The sequence below is a fragment of the Apus apus genome, chromosome 5 (assembly GCF_020740795.1).
Source record: "Apus apus isolate bApuApu2 chromosome 5, bApuApu2.pri.cur, whole genome shotgun sequence".
Taxonomy (NCBI): Eukaryota; Metazoa; Chordata; class Aves; order Apodiformes; family Apodidae; genus Apus; species Apus apus.
This window is the reverse complement of record NC_067286.1, coordinates 31,336,783-31,356,266: the sequence shown is the minus strand read 5'-3', so window position 1 is coordinate 31,356,266 and position 19,484 is coordinate 31,336,783. Positions and strand designations below refer to the sequence as shown.

The following is a 19,484-nucleotide window of genomic DNA, read 5'->3' as shown; positions in this document are numbered from 1 at the left end:
GGATTGTGAAATAATTGAACAATATTATAGGTCAAATAGAACATACAGGCCCTATAGTCTAGGTAGCCCTATGGGCAAGGCACATCACAATTCTCTTCCTTTGCAATCCCACACTCAGCTTTTTACCCCGTTCACTACCAAGGTACATGCCACAAAATCCTGGCCATTTGCTTCAGATCAAGATTTCACTAGGGCAACACTACAGAGTTCCAGTGCCAGTACCAACACTTGTTCATCTCAGCAGGAGAAGCACCAGTGCTCCTTCACAACAGACAAAGTTTCAAAGCATTAAAATAGAGCTGCCACTGAAGCCTTTCAGGTTTTTAGCAAATTTTTAAAACCTCTTTGCCTTCTTCAAAACTTATGTCTCTCAATATGCCAGTCTGTTTTATTATTACCTCATCCTATTGCAATGGATGCAAGACTTTATTTCTAAAGGTGAATGGAGTCTCACCAGTGTAACTCAAACCTGCTAATTGCAGCATTTGATGATGGGAAAATATCTGGTTCTAACACATTCCAGAGAGACTAAATCTGCCAAGAAACCAACTCCGGTTCCCATTAATTTTGTATGAGTTCAGAATCACGATGGCAGAATGCAGGCAATGACCTGTGCCCTTCACAGAGTCTGTGCAAGAGTTACTCATGCTCTGTTGAGCAGCCTACACTTCACACTTGCAGAAGCTGTGTTTTGTCCTCCTGTCTTCCAGAATTAGGCAGAGAAGCAAATTGCCTCTTCCTCATACTGAATCAGAAAGGTAGGCACCCAACATCTGAGCCAGAAAATTAAGCCTGCTGAGTCGGATGTGTTTTCATTAGAGTTTATGGTGATTATAGTAAAAAGAAATGGCCCCTCCTTTCTGTCTGATGCCTAAATGCTGACTCTGTACTACAGGCTCAGAGAGGCGACTGCAAACATGTGATTTCCTTAATTGAGGCTGGCAGCTACAGGGAGCCCATTGAATTAACAAATCCAACCCCCTAGACTTCTGGAGAGAAAGATAACAAGGGATTTTGCACTTGATGTGGAGTCCTCTGATTTGTCAGCTGCTTCTCATTCATGGTGAATATAATTGTTAGTGGAAGGGAAAGGTCATACTCCTTACACTGTTCCTTCTTCAGGCTGTCAGGCAGCAATGAAGTATTTCTCTAGGAACACTTAGATATGGATGAGGCTGCTGGAAAGGCAGACTGTACAACTTTAAGGGTTGCTAGTCTTTAGGACCTGCCAACACATGGCTGCAGAACTGCTGGTGGCAGGTGAGTGAAGGCAACCCTCATTTCTCCTACACCTTCCCAGCCAAGTTCTCCCTTTCTTGCCTGTTCTTTGACCTGGATTTGATTTGCTCTCCATCTGCTCCCTTGCTGTCACTGCAGCTTACCATATTAGGACCCTATTCCTGTCATTGAGGTATTTGCCAGTCTGAAACCTCCTTCATTGATCTGTGGCAATAACTATATTTCCTGCTGGTGCTGCCACAGCACCAATGTTACCTTTGCCTGTCTTGGTTAGGTGTGGACTTATTGATACCACTCTCAATAACATCTTTTTTTCTTGGTTGGCAACTGCTGATCTAGTATAGAGGCCAACAGTATGGTGACCAGACATAGCATCTTTCCTGCATTTAAGCTGGTCAGAAAAAAATCTTGATATCAATATCAAACTGGCATGGAATAGCATGTTCTGCAGACAGAATACCTTACCAGGTGCTTCAAGTTCTTAGTTGCTAGGCAATGTTTTCCAGTGCTTATAACACTGCCTATTCACTACTGAAGTTCTCTTTGACAGCCATTCTTGGCCATCTTGCACAGCTCTTAGTTCTGTGCTTTAATCTCTAACTCAATGTTCAGTCCTGCAGCTCCTGTCCAGCTGGAGGGAGCTGATTCACTTCCCTTCAGCAGTGGTCTTCAGTGATGCAGGAGCTCAGACATTCTGGCCCTTCCCAGTTCTTTTGCTTTTTAACACTTCTTACACTTCAGACTGTACAAAAGCCTGCTTCCCAAAGATCCATTATTCTTTATAGCCTGTTCACAAGTTGAAGTCTTTCTCTCCCTCCCCTTCTCCATTATTCAAGGACTTCAAGCATAGAAGGACTAAGCTTAGACAATAAGCCTGATTTTAGATGGTTACAGTAATATGCAATGAATCCAGCTCTTACTGCTTTTCTCCATGGGTGCTCAAGCCAGAGCAGTAATTAATAAAATGAAAGTCCAAAACAACTGATACGTTTTGCAGACACACCCTTCTTTCACAGAACCTTTTCTACTTGTAGACAAGTCCCTACCAGTACTCCTAAGTATTTGTTTTCTGAGGACCCGCCAGGCAACTCTATCTCTGTACTTTAATCCTGAGGTACAACATCCCTTTCTTTTTCCATAACCAAGCATGCCCGTCATGGATGAGGAGGTAAAGGTGGTAAAGCTGAGGTGCAGATATAAGGTCCTGGTTTTCACTTAGGATTTAACCTATTTAGGTGCCTGGTCATATCTCAGGCTCTAAGACTGGTAAGTAGACCACAGAAACCATTCACCACTGTAAATCGATGTTTTCCTAGCAGAGCACAACACTGCAGAGTGCTGCCAGTGTGCTAGACTGGAGAAAATTTAGAGTAAGTTCTTGCTTGGCTTGTACCAGAGCAACCATAAGAGAACACCTTACCTGATTCTCTGCATCCTCAGCTCTTTGTTCTGCTTCTATCACTCTCTGTTCCAATTCCTGCATCTTCAGAGCCAGAGCAGAAGGAGGGAAGAGGGAGAGAGAAAGAAAGAAAGAAAGAAACGACATTAACATCACCTGGAAATTCACCTGTTATACCCAGGAATCTTCCATTTCTTGTGTATGTCTAAAAATCTTTGGCATCTTTTGAGTTAACGGGACGGCTCTGATTGGGGGGGTGAGGGGGTATGGGGTAGGGGTGGGGGAGTCTTTGATCTTTTCCAGTCTTCTGCCCTACTTTGAATTTACCGGAACTGTTTTCTCATTAGTGAGCTTCACCATTCATTACACAGATCAAGGGAATAGTCCCGAAATCTTGACCCTGTCTCTACAATTTGTACACCATGGGCTGTCCCTGCACGAAGCCTGTCTACAGCACGCCGTTCTTTCCTGTTTTTATTTCAGCTAGGATTCATTCACAAATGGTAAATAAAAATGAACACATCTTGGAAAGCTGACAGCAGGTTCTCTCTGATGCCACATTATAACCAATTAATACTTTGCTCTGGCTTCGAAAGCATCACAGGCTCTTAACTGATAAGATTAACAATGATCTTAATTTTCTTATGCTTCTTTTAAAGAGCTTTGCAAACTGACAATTCTGTGATTCTTTATCCGATTATTGATGGAATTGAAGTCAAAGGCCACTGAATAGAAATTTATTCTAACAACTTCCCACTAGAAGTGGGAAGCCTTTTTTTTTTTTTTTTTTTTTTTTAATAACAACTTAGGATCTCATTCAGTGCTTGAAAGGTCATCTTCCATCACCTGCTCTGCTTTAATGGGTCTCAGATTTAAGCCCAGTAATACGAAGTCAGTCATACAGTTTCACCTACTAAGCTGCAAAATTTGAGGAATGCTTCACAGAGTTTCCAGCATTTACTTGTGTTTTACTACTGAAGCAATGACACATAAGCAGCTTCAGAAGATTAAAAGAACCGTGGTTCAAGCAGAAAGCAAACTGTAAGAGGAACTGAGGAGCTCCTTTTCTCTCCAATGCATTTTATGATTCTTGATAATGTACTGGTGCCAAGTAGTCAAGTTGGTCACTGTAAGGACCAAACCAATGCTTCTGAAAATGAGACTTAAGTCTCTTGAGTTGACCACCCAGAATGGAGACATCAGTATTCTCGTGTTTCCATTTCCTCTTCCTTCAGATGGCAACAAGACAACTCTTCATACATACACATTTACCATGAGAGCAGACTGACAACTATTGACAAATGTATCAGAAAAGTATACAACTAAAAAAGCCATGACATAACTAATTCAAACCATGAAGATCAGGAAGTGCCACATTTAGCATGGTACCTCTCAGGTTTGCTTTTTCAGTAAAGCAATCAAGCTCAGGTTATGGAGCTTAATAACCAAATCAAGGACATTCATTTGGCAGAGGAACAGAGAGATGCCACAGAATATTGCACAGCCAGCCAAAGGTCCTCTGGCCAAAAATTCAGCCTCTGAGAGCATTGGTGGAGATTAAGCTCAAGGAAATCTAACACTGACAGCAGTGGTCTGGTTTACGACATGAGTCTGTGTCCATTAGGAATGGTGATCTGCCCGTGCATTTATCTATGAGTCTCAGGACAGTCATCACCACAGACAGGTAGCAGCAAAATACATGGGTGAAAGATGCTAACTGGAGACATAATACCCCTTGTGAAACAAAGACTGTTTATGACAGCAGCTTGAGCGTTAATGTCCTTGGCTAGTTTTCTGATGAATTGACAGGGTTTACATTCACAGCACAGAATTTAGATGAGTCTCTGAGCCTTTTCCCAAAGGCTATCCTCTCAGACTAGTAATTCAATCCTCCACAAGGTGGGCAATCTTCATGTAAGACTCACATTATTTTAAGAAGACAGCACTGTTCTGACTGAAAAACTTGTAGTTGCCTTAGCCTCACGAGAGTTTGCTTTGCATTGCTAGCAGTCCTGATTTCTGATCAGGAAAAAGAATGTATGTTGGGACCATTCATGATCACTAAAGAATTATGAAACTTCTTGTGCAAGCCGAGTGACCTGGCTAGGTTCCAGTCAAATCAATCACTTTGTCACCCTAATTCCCTATAGCCTTAAATAAACTTGTACTTTTCTTAACTTCCTGTACTACATTGTTCGGTTGTCCTACTATGAACTGTTAAATAACTGTTTTGTTTCTCATGTACACAAAATGATTACTTCACTCATCCCTGGTGCCAGCCACTTCACTGGAGCACATTCAGATTTAATATATCCATGCTTGTAAGGCTCTTTCAATCCCTCAATGAAGTAGTAATAAAGCTTGGTATTTACATGGGCCCTTTCATTCAAAATGCTTTATAATTTGACAAATGCTAATAAGAAACTTGTCCCAGGACACACAAAAAAACAAGTGACCAAGTCAAATTCAAGTAACTCTTCTCCCAAAGATTAGCCTGGACAGCTTGTATGGAAAGAAACAGACCTAGCTGTATAGCCACACTTGCATGAGACAAAAGTTCAGTGTTTATTGAAGTAAGACAGAAGCAGATTAAAAGCTACCCAGATGGCCCTTCTAAAAGCTGCAAAAGATCCTCTTATCAACCATCCACAAAGGCTTTCCCTCTTTGATGGCTCAGAACAAACCAAATAAAATTGAAAAAAGTTCCTGTATCTCTCAGCCTCATTTTTCTCCCGTTGTTCTCTTCCAGAGCTTGCTCTTGACCAGGTCATCCTGCTGCCAAGGCAATGACCTGCTATGTTGCTCACCAACAGAGGAGTAGCCCCTTCTGTGTGTGTGTAGGAGAAGGAGTTTCCAAAGAGACCAGATCACTGCTGATGTTCACAGCAAGGCAGGACCTGGGGGTCTCATGCCCTGCAGGGTCCAGTGGGATGGCAGAGCTTTGTCTTGGAGGACAGGGGTTCGGGTACCTCTGTCACATCAACTTACAGCCAGGCTCTGCACAGCTCGGGCACCACTGCTCGATAGCTGAGACTGGGCTACCAATGGGAAAGTTCACACCATGTGAACTAGGGCACTGGCAGTTAAACCACTGGATTTTAAATTCCTCATGTTCTCAACTTTGATCTAGATTATTCAATCTAAGCAGATTTTAAAAATCGCAAGTATTTAAACTGTTACTGCACATTGTACTACCAATGCCAGGTATGAGTGGTTGGGTTTTTTTGTGAGTTAAAATAGTAAAATCTGCCTTAAATAATAAAATTGGTTTAAGAGATCAATTTAAAATGTGGCAGATTAGGTTTCCAAGCCTTTCAATCAGCAGGTTCCAGACCCCATAGCTGGTGACAAGTATCACAATGCTGTTAACATTCTTCACTTTCACTGGCAAAACCACTTTTTTGGTTTTTTAATTAATTTTCCTGTTGCTGCAAACCATATCAGAGAAGCATAAGAGCAATGCTCACCACAGGTTGGCAACAGCTTTGAACCATGCACACTTCTCATTTTTCAAGACTTTTTCCCTGCCCCCTTTCTGAACCTTTCTGAAAATTCAGTATTCTTTCAAATAAGTCTGAATCTCTTAATTTTCACTGATAGAATTGTAAGAAAAGAAAACCCCACACAGTTGCTACAAAATATATGATAAAAATCCCTGGAGTTGGCATCACTATGCACAAAGCATGTGCCTCCTTTGGTTCTGTGTCACTGCCCATCTGAGGGGCAGAAGGACTCAGCACAGACAGGACGCCCCGTTGCTATGACTGCTGGGGAGCCCTGTGGCAACTCTGGCGGAGGGAAGGAGGGTCTTCAAGCAAGTTGTTGTAGTCAGGAGCCTGAGGCATAGGACACTTCCCAACAGCAGTGCTCAGTGTAAGTGTGGTGTGCTGAGCAAGTGCTCTGCTGCCTCAAGCTCACCTGCGTCAGGAGAGCCTGCGGGAGCTGCCCCACAGTCCCTGAGGCTCACCCCTTCCCACATGACATTCAGAGTAGGGAACTGCAAACCTGCTGGCTCTTTGACCCTTTAAGTAAGCCTACAACAGTACTGCACAAGTAGTTACAGAGTAACCTGATCACTGAACCAAGATGCTCCTTAGTCTTAACAAAGGGAACATTGCTCTGACTGCAAGGCTGGATTAATGGCAGTCAGGCCCCTTCCTTGAGGAGCCCTCTGCCACGGCCCACAGACCTCCCCAGGGAGATAGTCAAAAGACCTCTGACAAGCCTGCTCTCCAAAAGGAAAGTGTGACAGTTGAGTTTCTTTGTGTGGGGGTAATCAGGAAGTTTCTCAAAGCAGGAATTAATAAAGCAGGAGGACACAGATTCCATAATGCAGCAAACACGGCAGACTGCACATGAGTACTGCTTGTCTTTACCAGACCCCTGTGCTGTATTTATACATTATTTTTCTAATGTGCCTCTATCTAAATGGATTTTACAATCACTTTCATTATTTTCCAAGGTAAGTAGCCACTAAGGTCCACCTCAGAAGCTACCTTGAAAAGATTAAGAGGGAGCTTGGAATTGCATCATTTCTTAAAATAGGAGGAGCAGAATGAATGTTTCATGCAGTGTAAAGCATTAGTGGAAATGTAATTACAGTGATAGCAATGATTAAAATTGCTCCCCTCTGAAGTAGATGTCATTTGGATGTTTTTACATCCAAAACCAACAGGCAAGAATATACAGATAAAAGTTACATAATACAAAATGGAGCAAAAGTGAGCTTAGAACATATCTGTCATCAGGTACAGCTTAAAAACATTTCAAGCAAAATGCAGTCAGTTGTAAATATTTCAACTACATTACCAGACTGACTGAAATAAACTGTTCTCACTTTCCAATAGTATACTGGAAGTATATATTGAATATCTGAGCAGTAAGCCATGTTTTGAAACAAAAAAGGAACCACACAACAACCTACAAACTTGGGGTTTACGCAAATTAGAGGTTAGCGAAAAAGCTTCAATTTAAATTGAAAGATAATTTAAGGTAAAGAAAAAACACAAAAAATCTATACCATGATGGAAACAAACAAAAAAAGCCCCAACAAATCCCTCAAATCTTTGACAGTCCTCTCTCCTAGGGCTGCAAATGAGTTCCCTTAGTGCACCTAAAAGTGAATAGTAAAAGATACCTCAAAAACCACAGTTTCTTACATCCAGATCTCAAAGTATCTCAGTCCTACTCTTCAGTATTCCCAGAATATCTTGGCTGGATATGCAATGTTACTCTAAGGCTATGGCAGTACACGTACCCCTGCTCAGTCTTGTAACACTACAGATTAATTTGCTGTCCTGTAAGCTTTTCTATTGCTAGCCAAGTCCTGACCTTGCTGTCTTTACCCAAAATATCCATCTTTGCTCTGCAGCTGCCTCAGTCACTTTAGATATCCAAAATCTTGCTGGTACAGTGTTTTCCCGTAGAATCCAAATACCTAGTGATTTCCCAGTAAACAAGGAAATTCTTAGTTTCACAAGTTTCACGAGTGCCACTTCACACACACATTCTGACAGGCACATCTCTCGATCTCTAGTGATAAGCAAGTGCAATAATATACCACAATCAAGGAAGAGATTTCCACTGATAGTGACAGTTCTATTGGATAGCTCAGAGTTTAGGGATTTTTTTGCTTTCGTGCCCAAACTCAGTGCAAAGTAGAAGAAGCCGCCACTGCCTCACCTTCTCAGCTAACAGCTCTCGGATCTTGCTTGCCTGCAAGCGAAATTTGAAGAGCTGGGCTTCCAACGCCAGGCATCGCTTTTGCCAGTCCATACAGCTGCCCTTCTCCACTGTGAGTTCTGCCATTGTGAAGTTAATCATCCACTTGGGATGTCGTCTGAGGTGCTCTAAAAATCCTACAGAAGAGAAGGGAAAAAAACCCAATATTTTAGATAGCCAAACTTTTCACCCCTTGTGCCTAGCTGTCCTTGGTCCCTCTCACAGGACTGGCAATAAAGCCCATTTCTTCTGCAAGTGGATGAAATGGTACTATCCCAATCTATTGATACTGACCTCTGCCAGAGGTCACTCTTTTAATGGATAACAAGTAAATATTCAAATAAACTTTTAACTTTAGAGTGGGTAAATAATTCACTAATGCATCATACTGTATATTCCACAGCCTTACTGCCATCCTTACACCCTTCCTCGGCATCTACCTATAAACTATGAGAAACTGTACTCCTGCCTCCTTTGTACCAGTATGGCTCTAAAATCTCTAGTCACTGAAACCTCTTAAATGTAACTCAGGTCACACGTTCATTATTATCTTGGGGCAACAGTGCCTTATCTCATGTAGGCTTTGTTATTTGGATGTCATGTATGAAGCAACAGTGTTCCCAATCCATAACTACTTGAAACAGTCAGTCTATAATAAGAGTGGAAGAGTAGCTGTACCACAGTAGCTAAACTCTGTTAAAACATAAAGAGATCCCAGCCACAAATAAGCAAGGGCTGAAGACAAAACATGCAACTCTACTGCAGTCCTTGGAGACATCAAGAGGTGGACAGAATGACACGAGTGGAAAAAGCTGTGGTTTTTAAAGATGTTTTGTTTTCTTACTCAGTAACTATTTAGACATTTCAGATACTTTGTGCTCAGTGTAAAAGATATGTAAAATGTAGGTAATAAGCATCCTTAATAAAATTCAGGCATTTGGGAACACTCACTAAAAGGTTTATATTATCAATTCAGCGTGTACAGTCCAGTAGCCATCTGTATCACCCTACAACAGCAAATGTTTACAAAGTCAGAACAGTTATTAGTCCATTAGCTTAATCAAAACACTGAAATCCATAGTTATTAAAGGAATTTCTCACCTGCTCACAGGCAAACTTGGTGCTTTCCTGAACTGAGGTCAAAGTAATAGGTCCAGACTTGGTAGAGAGCAGTGAAGTCACTCAGCCCTACTTCCTGCAGGGCAGGAAAGCTTAAGATGTCCCTCTAGTTGTACCCACTTGCTAGGACACTTTCCTCCTATTTTGCATGTAACAGACCTGAGATTGAAGTTACTCCAAGTATAAATAACAGTGTAAGTACACATAACACAGCGAGCCACTATATCCAGCAATACCCCTACTGTTTTGCATTAAGAAAGACACATCTTGTAGCCTTTAGCTACAAACATTACCTATAAGTTATTTTATATAGAGGTTGCTCTGCTCAGTCACAGAAAGTTTTCCAGGCACCAAGCTGCCTGCCTTTACAGTGATTTGGAAAACCCTATTCCAGGTCAGAAGGCAGGTTTAAGTAAAACAATAACATGGCACATTGGTATTCAGTACTGCATCACTGAAAATACTCTGCAACAGCATGGAGGACCAGTATTCTACAACCAGAACACCTTCAGCTTTACAGAGACATCCTTTCCCACAGCCCAGTCCAGCACATCAATATAATCTCTAGCTCTAGCTCCTTGTCAGGAATTAAACCAGATTACTTTTGGCAAATTTAACAAAATTGTAGGGTGACCCTCTGAGGCTGTGTTATCAGTCCTTCTCAAGCCAAAAGAGTGCATTAAATCACGGAAGAATCCTACAACACCGTAAGTTTGCTCATGTCTAACTCTGTTCTGGACATAATAATTTAGCCCTCAAATGAAATCCTCTGGTTTTTATACACATATATGGAGAATGTAGTTTTTATTCATGGAGTTTCAGTCCAAAGGGACATATGAATGAATGGGATAAACTCTAATGGCACAAAGTATCATAGAACCATGAATGGTCTGGGTTGGAAGGGACCTTAAAGATATTTAGTTCCAACCCCCCTGCTATGGGCAGGGACACCTCCCACTAGAACGGGTTGCTCAGGGCCCCATCCAACCTGGCCGTGAACACTTCCAGGGAGGGGGCAGCCACAGCTCCCCTGGGCAACCTGTTCCAGTGTCTCAGCACCCTCACACAGTGAAGAATTTCTTCCTCATGTCTAGCCTAGATCTACCCTCTTCCACTTTAAAACCATTACCCCTCAACCCATCACTACATGCCCTTGTACAAAGTCCCTCCCCAGCTTTCCTGTAGCCCCTTCAGGTACTGGAAGGCTGCTATAAGGTCTCTCCAGAGCCTTCTGTTATCCAAGCTGAACAATACCAGCTCTCTCAGCCTGTCTTCATAAATAAAGTAAAATGAATCTGATTATACCACACAGCTGATACCAGAAAAAAAGTAATTTCCTCAGATAGACCATCACTTCTGGTTGAACTAAAACACCCCATTCTGAACAGAAAGTCTAACTGGAATAGATGTCCTAAATCATTCAGTCTTGTTCCTTCTCACTGTAAAAAACTGCATCATATAATCCTGTTCATAAATCAACATGGCCCTTCCCTAGAACTGTGCAGGCAGTTTTACTCCCACTATTCCTGTTGTTCTAAAACCTCACCCCTCTAACAAGTTGTCTTCTAATTACCAGCATAAATGTAGTAATAACCAGCTTCTATCTGTTCATTCTTGTAGAATATTGCCCTTCAGCTTCACTATTTTTTTCCCTCCCTTGTATTTACCACTTGGTATATTTATAGATATCAAAAGTTTCTCCTTAAAGACCTTATTTTGCAACGCTAGAGATAAAGGGTTCTTTTAGTCTCATAAGAAAAACTCACCACTTTCCCTCTGCACCTGTTCCAGCTTTAGTGCACTTCATATAATAGTTGGGTTTTACCTTTCTCACTCCACAGACACGGGTGACCACAACTGCATCTGAAAGGCAGCATGCAACTTTACCAAAGCCTTGTGCAAAGGCATTTAGTACTTTCCACTCTCCTAGGGAATACCTCACCTGATTGCATTTGACTCTTCTATAACCATATTACACTGGTGGTTGAAATTCACGGACAAGCCAACACAACTGGAGAAGAGGAATCTCAGCTGACTTTGCCTTTGCAAATGCCAGATGTGGGAGTGCAGAGGGCCCATTAAAATGATACAGGAACAGATTAATAAAGCTCAGGTCTGTGCCAGATTCACACAAGATCATGGATCTCTGTACTACAGTCCACTGCAAAATTTAACAGGCCTATGGTTAGCCTACGGTTGATAAGTATATCCAGATCTTTTTGTCCTCTGCTGTTTCCAAGCAGTGTTCTCCCAGGTTTTGTGCCCAGTTTACTACTACTTCCAATGTGCAATTTTACTTTGTGTTATTAGAGTTTATCCCATCCTTACTAATCCCCTAGGTCAGTCAACTCTTCCATTGAAATACCCACCTTCTAACAGGCCCCCCTTCAGCACAGTGTAGTCACATTCTCTTTTGTGATTTGTCTGTCGTATTATTCTTCTACTAATCCCCATCTCCTTCACTCAGGCTAATAACTTCCCCATGTTCCATCATATCAAATGATTTCTGAAGGCCAGAGATTACAATTATGACTTTTTCTCCCTCTAGCAAAAACCCTACCCTTTTCAGAGAAAGATATTTTTATCACAACTTCTTACATTTACTCCTAAATTAAAACTTTATTTACGACTTAAACTTGATTCTAAATTATCACTTACTGTCAAATGCATCATTCTTTCTCCTCCATTCTCCTGAACATAAGCAGTTCATCTGTGCTTCATGAATTACAATATCAACTTCATTTTGACAGACTAATTTTAAATCCTTGCTGCTGGATCTGCCATTTTTTTTGCAATTCTTAACCATCTTAATCCACTAAGCTCTTTGGTTTCCCCACCCCCATGCTTGATGCTGGTACTTTTCATATCAGAGAAAGAATTTATATAGGGGGTCAGGGGGCCATTCCCCCTTTGACATATGAAGAAGTTAGTTGGGAATCAGATACTTCCAGGTGCAGTATCCTTGCTTTAGGAACCTAGAAAATAGGAGGCTGCCACTTTGTTCAAACAAGCTGAGATTTTCAAAAATCCATTCCCAAATGCAATCAGGTGCTTCTTAAAGAGCAGCTTGATTTTCAGTGTTAACTATCGAACAACTGCCAGTGAAGATAATAGGACCTACAAAGCCCCTAGAACTTAGTGTGGGAAAAATGACTGAACCAATTGCTAAATGCAGACATTAGGCTCCTAGTTCTGACTGTATCTGTATCAACATCAGAGACAGTTCTGACACTAAATGCTATGTTCAAAATAAATATGAATGTATTTACTTGGAGTGCCCATATCCAGTTGTAGTTCTGAGGAAGCTAAAATTTATACCAGGATGTCATGGGTGTTTTTTTTTCTTCGTTTTTGGACCAGAAAAAGCTGATGTCCCAGATGTCGGGACATTTAGGATATAAATATAATAGATATAAATGCACATAAAGTATTTGTAGCTTTGCTCATTCCTTGCAAACAATGCAGACAACTAAACAGTATTTCCTTATTTCAAATTAAAGTGTCTCCTCAGTTCAGGAATCAGTTTAAGTGGCTATTACAGAGGATTCAGTCAGCACAGAAGGAGTGCAGTTCTTACCACCCGCTAGTAAATTACACTAGGCTCTCCCTGAACACCAGGGCTGAATACTGGTCTAACTTTCCACTTCAAAACCAGTTTCACCCCATAGCTTTTTAACCCTGAGGCCATTGGAATTGTTCAGCCGCACGGTCATTTCCCATTCACAAGCATGGCCTGGGATATGCAGAGCATGGGGGGAAAATAACGTGACAAGCTGTAGGAAGGGCAAGGTTCGGCGAGGGGCAGGGGAAAAAGAAATATTAAAAATCTCCCCCTAGATCACCAGTGCAGGTGGCTTGACTATCAGAAGCGCCCGAAGGCAGGAAGAGCACTGCCGGCTTTGCCGTTCCCTCTCCCGACGTCTTGCCCCGCACACCCAGGCTCACCAGCAAGACAGAAGAGACCACCAGGACTTACACACATTTACCTACTCTAGGGCTGCGTTTTCCCTCCCGCGCTCCCGTTCCTCCCCCCACCTCCCCTCTGCAGCTTCAGGGACCGAAGCCCTAGAGCCGAAGGACAAACCCACTTCTTGTAAGCCGCGAACCTCAATTAAGAGAGACGGCACAAGATCCCCCCCAGAAGGCTTCCGCCAGACCCCTGACCGTCACCCTGAAGAAGGAAAAAAGGGGAGAGAAAGCCTACGACAGCCAAGCCCGCACGGAGCAGCCCCCCGAAACCCCCGGCCCCCTCCCCACGAGAGCGGGGGCGGACACCCCCCGGCAGCGAGGCGGGGGCCCGGGCCCCGCTCACCTTGGCCGGCGCGGGGGTCTCTCCCCGGCGGGACGGGCGGTGACAGGCGCAGCCGGCGGCGTCCGGGGCTCCCGGGCCCGCAGGGCGGCGGGGCCGCTCCCGGCCGCGGGCGGCTGCGCGGCGCCGGGCGGCAGGCAGGTGCCCGGCGCGGCTTCTGTCCCATTCAGCACTTTCCCATTCTCTCCCCGTTCTCCTTCGAGCGGGAGAGCCCGGCTCAAATATCAGATCCAGCCCTCCCGAAGAGCGCAGGAACTGACATCACCCGCCCCGGGCTTTTAACCCTTTCTCGGGCTCGGCGGCGAGGCAGGTGGGGCGGGCAGCGCCTGCCTCGGGTGGGTGGCCGGGCGCCCCGGGAAGAGGGGAGCGGCGGCCGCGCTGTGCCCCTGGCGGAGACATCGCCCTCGCCTCCCACCCTGCACCCGCAGCCACTTCCACTGAGGCCGGGAGTGGCGAGACCGGGCTGGTGCTGACGGGGCATCGCGGGCCGGGGTCCCCGCGCCCGCCCGCTGCCCCTGAGGCGGGAGCGCGGCCGCGCCCTGCTCCGGGCGGCCATCTTGTCCGCCCGGCGCCTCTGGGCGAGGCCGGGGGCTCTGGGGGCAGAGCTCGGGTGGCTGCCGGCTTCTCCCTCGGGCCTGCCAGACGGGAGAGCGCTGGTGGGGGCCCTTGTCGCCCGGGATCCCCCGTGCGGTGATCTGCCAGTTTCCAGAGCTGGTGTCCTACACCGTCCCCAGCCCTGAGACTCAGCAAGGCTCTGTGGAGCAGCCGGGCAGGCAGCTCCCCTCCGCCTCCCCGCGCTGCCCTCGCCTCCCGCCGCAGCTCACAGGGGCCGGTAGCGTCCCAGGCTCCAGCGGGAGCACCTTTCACTGTTCGCAGGCAGCCTTGGGGCATGAACGCGGTGCCAGCGTAGAGGTGCAAGCTAAATTAGTATAATAATGGCTCTCCTGACCGGGGGGACATCATCCTGCCCCAGATACTTGGCCGTCTCTCGCACAAAATGGCTCAAACAAACGGGTCTGGGCTTCAGGCATTTCTAATTTTAGCTGCCAGCGCAAAACGTATTTCATTTAGGGTTAGGACCACCACTTACTGAGCTACTTTACATGCACTAATCCCTTATATGAATATTGATCTACATTAATCTCTGTTACCTGCGTTACTCAAACAGAGCAGACAATCTTGCTGCTGAGGAAGGCCGGCCGCTGCTAGCAAGCCTGCACACACAGCCCTGCGCGGCTGCTGCCGCCGCTCCCTGCCGCAGACCAGCCACGGCCAGCCCTGGGCTGGCCCACGCTGTGTCTCAATGTTGAGCAGACCAGGGCTGGTACACGGAAGCAAAAGGGACTAGACAGACAGACAGGGGCTGCAGGACGAAATGCCCCCAGGGCTTCAGGCCTTAGATCAGCGTGTTTCAAAGCGAATGGTCATTTATTCTGGTTGAGGTTTAGGAGCTACTTGTTACTCTATCATCAGGCACATTACTTCCATCAATTATTTAAAAAAAACGTTTCTCAGTGAGGGTCTACTCAGTGTGGATTATGACAGTCATGGAATCACAGAATTCTAGAATGGTTTGGGTTGGATGGCACCTTAAAGATCATCTAGTTCTAATTGCTCCCTCCTGCATAGGCAGGGAGATGTTCCACTAGACCATTTTGCACAAAGCCCCATCCACCCTGGCCTTGAACACTTCCAGGGAGGGGGCAGCCACAACTTCTCTGCAAAACCTCTCACCACCCTTAATGCAAAAAATTTCTTCCTAATATCTTATCTAAATCTACTCTTTTTCAGCTTAAAACCATTAACACTCGTCCTATCACTACATGCTCTTGTAAGAAGTTGCCCTCCAGGTTTCTTATAGGTCCCCTTCGAGAGGAGGGGTATTCTCCACCCAGCCTGTATTTGACCCAGGTGCAGGACCTCACATTTGGCCTTGCTGAGCTTCCTGCAGTTTGCACAAGCTCACTTTTCAAGCCTGTCAAGGTCCCTTTGGATGGCATCTCTCTCTCCCAGTGTGTCAACCACACCACACAGCTTGGTGTCATTGGCAAACTTGCTGAGGGTGCATTCAATCCCATTGTCCATATCACCAACAAAGATCTTAAACAGCACCGGTCCCAACACTGATCCCTGAGCAATGCCACTCATCACTGGCCTCCATTTGGATATCGAGCCACTGACCACAACTTTCTGGGTGCGGCCATCCAGCCAGTTCCTTATCCACCAAGTGGTCCATCTGTCAAGTTCATGTCTCTCTAGTTTAAAGACATGGATATCGTGTGGGACAGTGTCAAATGCTGTGCACAAGTCCAGCCGGATGATGTAAGTTGCTCTTCCCTTATTCAACAACACTGTGACTCCATTGTAAAAGGCTACTAAATTTGTCAGGCAGGATTTGCCCTTAGTTTCGCCATGTTGGTTGTCACAAATCACCTCCTTATTTTCCCTATGCCTCAGCAGAGACTTCAGGTCCGTGGTCTTGTTGGGCACAGAGGTGAGACTGAGTGGCCTGCATATCCTTGGGTCTTCCTTTTTTTCCCTTTTTAAAAATGAGGGTTATATTTCCCCTTTCCAGTCAGTGGGAACTTCACCAGACTGCCACAGCTTCTTGGACATGATGGACAGTGGCTTAGCAACTCCATCCTCCAGTTCCCTCCTGAGTGCATGGATCCATGCATGGATGCATGTCATCAGGCCCCAGTCATGCTGAGAGGTATCTCACCTTTCAGATGGCCTGCTTTGCCACCATGAAAGGTGGTCTCATCTCCTTGAGAAAGTCTGTGTGGTTTGGCGGGAAGGACTGCACCAAAAAGATGATGTCTTGGACTGATTATGAGAGATCCATGAATGCTCTGAAGCTGTACTTTGGCTCTTGTTGAGAGTACCCACGCAAAACAGGGCAGTCTGAAATAAACAGGCTTGCAACAATCTATGGAGGAAGCAGGCAGGAGAACTGAACCAAATTATCTCCTGTTATTGTAAGCAACACTATTCACTAGGCATAGTTAAACAGGATCTGAAGTGTGGTTACCTGGCTCACAGTTATTGTTTGGTCCATGATCTGCTGTTTACTAAACTTCTGTTGGAAAGTCTTCCCTCACATAGTGTGCTTTGGCTGGTGTGCTTTGGGCAGAGAAACAATGGGTAGCAAATAATTTACAATGCACAGATAAAAAGACTTATGTCATCAAGTGGTCAAAATATAGAAATAAAACAAAAAACATAAGGTCAAAATTTGGACACTGGAGTGACTAAAGGCAGACTCTGAAATTTATATTTCATTATCCAAATAAGTAGTCAGATTTCCAAAGTCTCTGTGGACCTTGCAGTTCCCTAAAGATTGTTTTGCTTTAGATTTCTCATCCGTTTCCAGTTTCATGGGAATTTGCCTGAATGAAGCTGCCTGTTCCTTTCTAGCTAAAAGACAAAGCATGCATTACAGAGCTGGTTCAGGCAGAGAGCAGGATAACACGATGCAGAGATGACCAGAGAGCCAAGTGGAGACAGGCAAAGAACTGAGAAGAAACAGACATCTGGCAAGGAGCTCTCCCATTCGGCCAGCCTACCAGGGACAAGCAGGAATACAGAGATGGAGTTGGCTGTTGGGATGCTCTCACCCAAAGGTATTTCTCCAGCAATTCCCAGTGGAAGTGACTTCAGCTGCCTACAATCTCTATGTTGTGTGTGAGCCTCTATTAACTGTTACTTCCAGTGATCAAGGAATTGTAATAAATAACCAGAATCAGTTCCCTATAGGTATTCCAGAGGGCAAAAGGTAGCTTAATGCTTTACAAAGTCCCCTCCCAAAGACAAAATGGGAAAAAGAGCTATTCCATTCATGCTCCCCATACTATTCCTGAATCCATTCAGCCACAGCATGCAACTGCAGTATTTCTTAATCTGAATTTTATTATGTATTTTAATTCTTCCTTGAAAGGCACTGGTGAAGTTCTCTCATTTGCACTGGCAAAGCCAACAGGACTGTATCACTAGCTTAAATGTCAATCTGGCCTTGTGTTTTTCCCAGGCAATGAAGCTTGACTGCCAGGACATTCCTCAGCCACTGAACTTTGTATGAAGTACCTCCTGAGGAATTGTCTGCATACACCTTGCTTTAACCCCTGGAGGCCCAGAACCACTCTCACAGCTATGTGCTGCCATTTCTTTGATGCAATTGTTCTACAAAGCCATGGCTCCTTATGCCTTCTGTCACTTCCGTTAAATTGTTTACCACAATTATTCTTTTAAAAAAAAAAAATATTAAAAATGTGGCTTCCATTAAATAATGCTGATAGAAAAATAGTTTTGACTTCAGAGGGAGAGGTTGTAAGAGCAACCAATAGTATCTCACAGTTCCCAGGTGATTTCCCTTGGAAGTTATCTTTAATATGTCTGCTCAAGCACTCTATGTCAGGTCTTTACAATTTGCAGACAAATCATTCAGCAAAAAATAAAATGTACTATAAACAGCAAATATCATATTGATAAAACAAATACTCTGGCAGATCCAAGAGAACTAGGTTGGCACTGTTAGACTGTGGTTATCACAACACAAGCACAGGCTGCTTTGTTAAGAGCACCTAAATGGAAGGACAAAAAGATAAATGAGAACAAGGTGTCAGAAGATTAGATTAGACAAAACTCTTCCTTTAGCAAGCAAAGTTGTCATTGTTCTGCAGGTGGAAGAGAGCACTACATTTCAGACACAGCACTGCTGAAAACTTACCAAAGGGGCAAGGACACCAGCCAGACCAAGTCAATGAGTCAGAGCCCCACTGCAGGCTCAATCCTACGTGGGAAAAAGCTTGCACGAAACCAAGACAGTATCTTGAAACACCTGTTTGAGGTACTTGTCTCTCTCCACAGGGAACTTGGGCTTCATATCGTAGTTCTCTATATTCCACCTCAATCTTAAAGATGTTGAAAGTGGTCTTTGTGCATAGTTCCCTTACTCTGTTTCTCTTGGGCTTGCAGTGTACCGCTTGCCTTGCTTATCTGCTGATCAGCAGTGACAAGTTCATGCAGCAGAAAATGAGACTGGCAGCTGTGAATCACCTCACTGCACAAACCAGTTGCTTGTGGGAGGATCCAGTGGGAGGGCCAGGAAACCATTGCCCTCCGGTACTTTGTCAGCCAGTTTTGATTGTGTTATGGTCATCTTGTCACACTTCACAAGATGTAAAGATTCATGTGTACTATTCAAGCCAGAACTTGAGCAAGAGCAGCTGTATGGACAGATGGATCATCTCAGCCCAGTTGTTAAAGATCAGCTGTCTGAGTGACATGTTTACTAGGAGTGAGCACTGAGGAGGTAACAGTGTGTGCTGTAGGCCACCAGAGGAGATCCACGATATAGCATGGACCTCTGCTACTGCTACTGTTCTGCATCCACCCATTACTGCAAGCAGCTGCTCAGAAAAAAACTTCAGACTACAAGGGATCATGGGGAGTGAATTCCAGTCTGATGCCCACTAGAGCTGTGAAAAGAGTTGTTGGATGAGAGAGGTTTGGGTAGGACAGGAGAAAGAGTTGTCCCTGTCCCTGCTGTACTTCATGGGGGAAATTCCATTTCCAGAATTGTTACATCAATACTTTCAGTAAAGAGCAAGGTAGGTTCTAGCTTGCCCTCCATTTGGGTGCTGGTCTGAGAATTTCATCATGGGCACCTGGGGCAGCTCTTTGGTCAGAGCAGGAGAG

The 19,484-nt window shown here is 44.5% G+C and overlaps 1 protein-coding gene across 1 annotated transcript in view; it reads right to left on the bottom strand.

Annotated features, from left to right (window-relative positions):
• Positions 1–8,484, bottom strand: part of PLEKHH1 (pleckstrin homology, MyTH4 and FERM domain containing H1) — a 43,344-nt gene extending 34,860 nt beyond the window's left edge. The window contains exons 1-2 of the mRNA XM_051622151.1: positions 8,321–8,484; positions 2,660–2,722 (exon numbers count right to left, since the gene is read on the bottom strand). Coding sequence (XP_051478111.1) covers positions 2,660–2,722; positions 8,321–8,461 — 204 coding nt within the window. The 5' untranslated portion in view covers positions 8,462–8,484. The remainder of the gene's footprint in view (positions 1–2,659; positions 2,723–8,320) is intronic.
• Between the last annotated feature and the right edge of the window lie 11,000 nt (positions 8,485–19,484).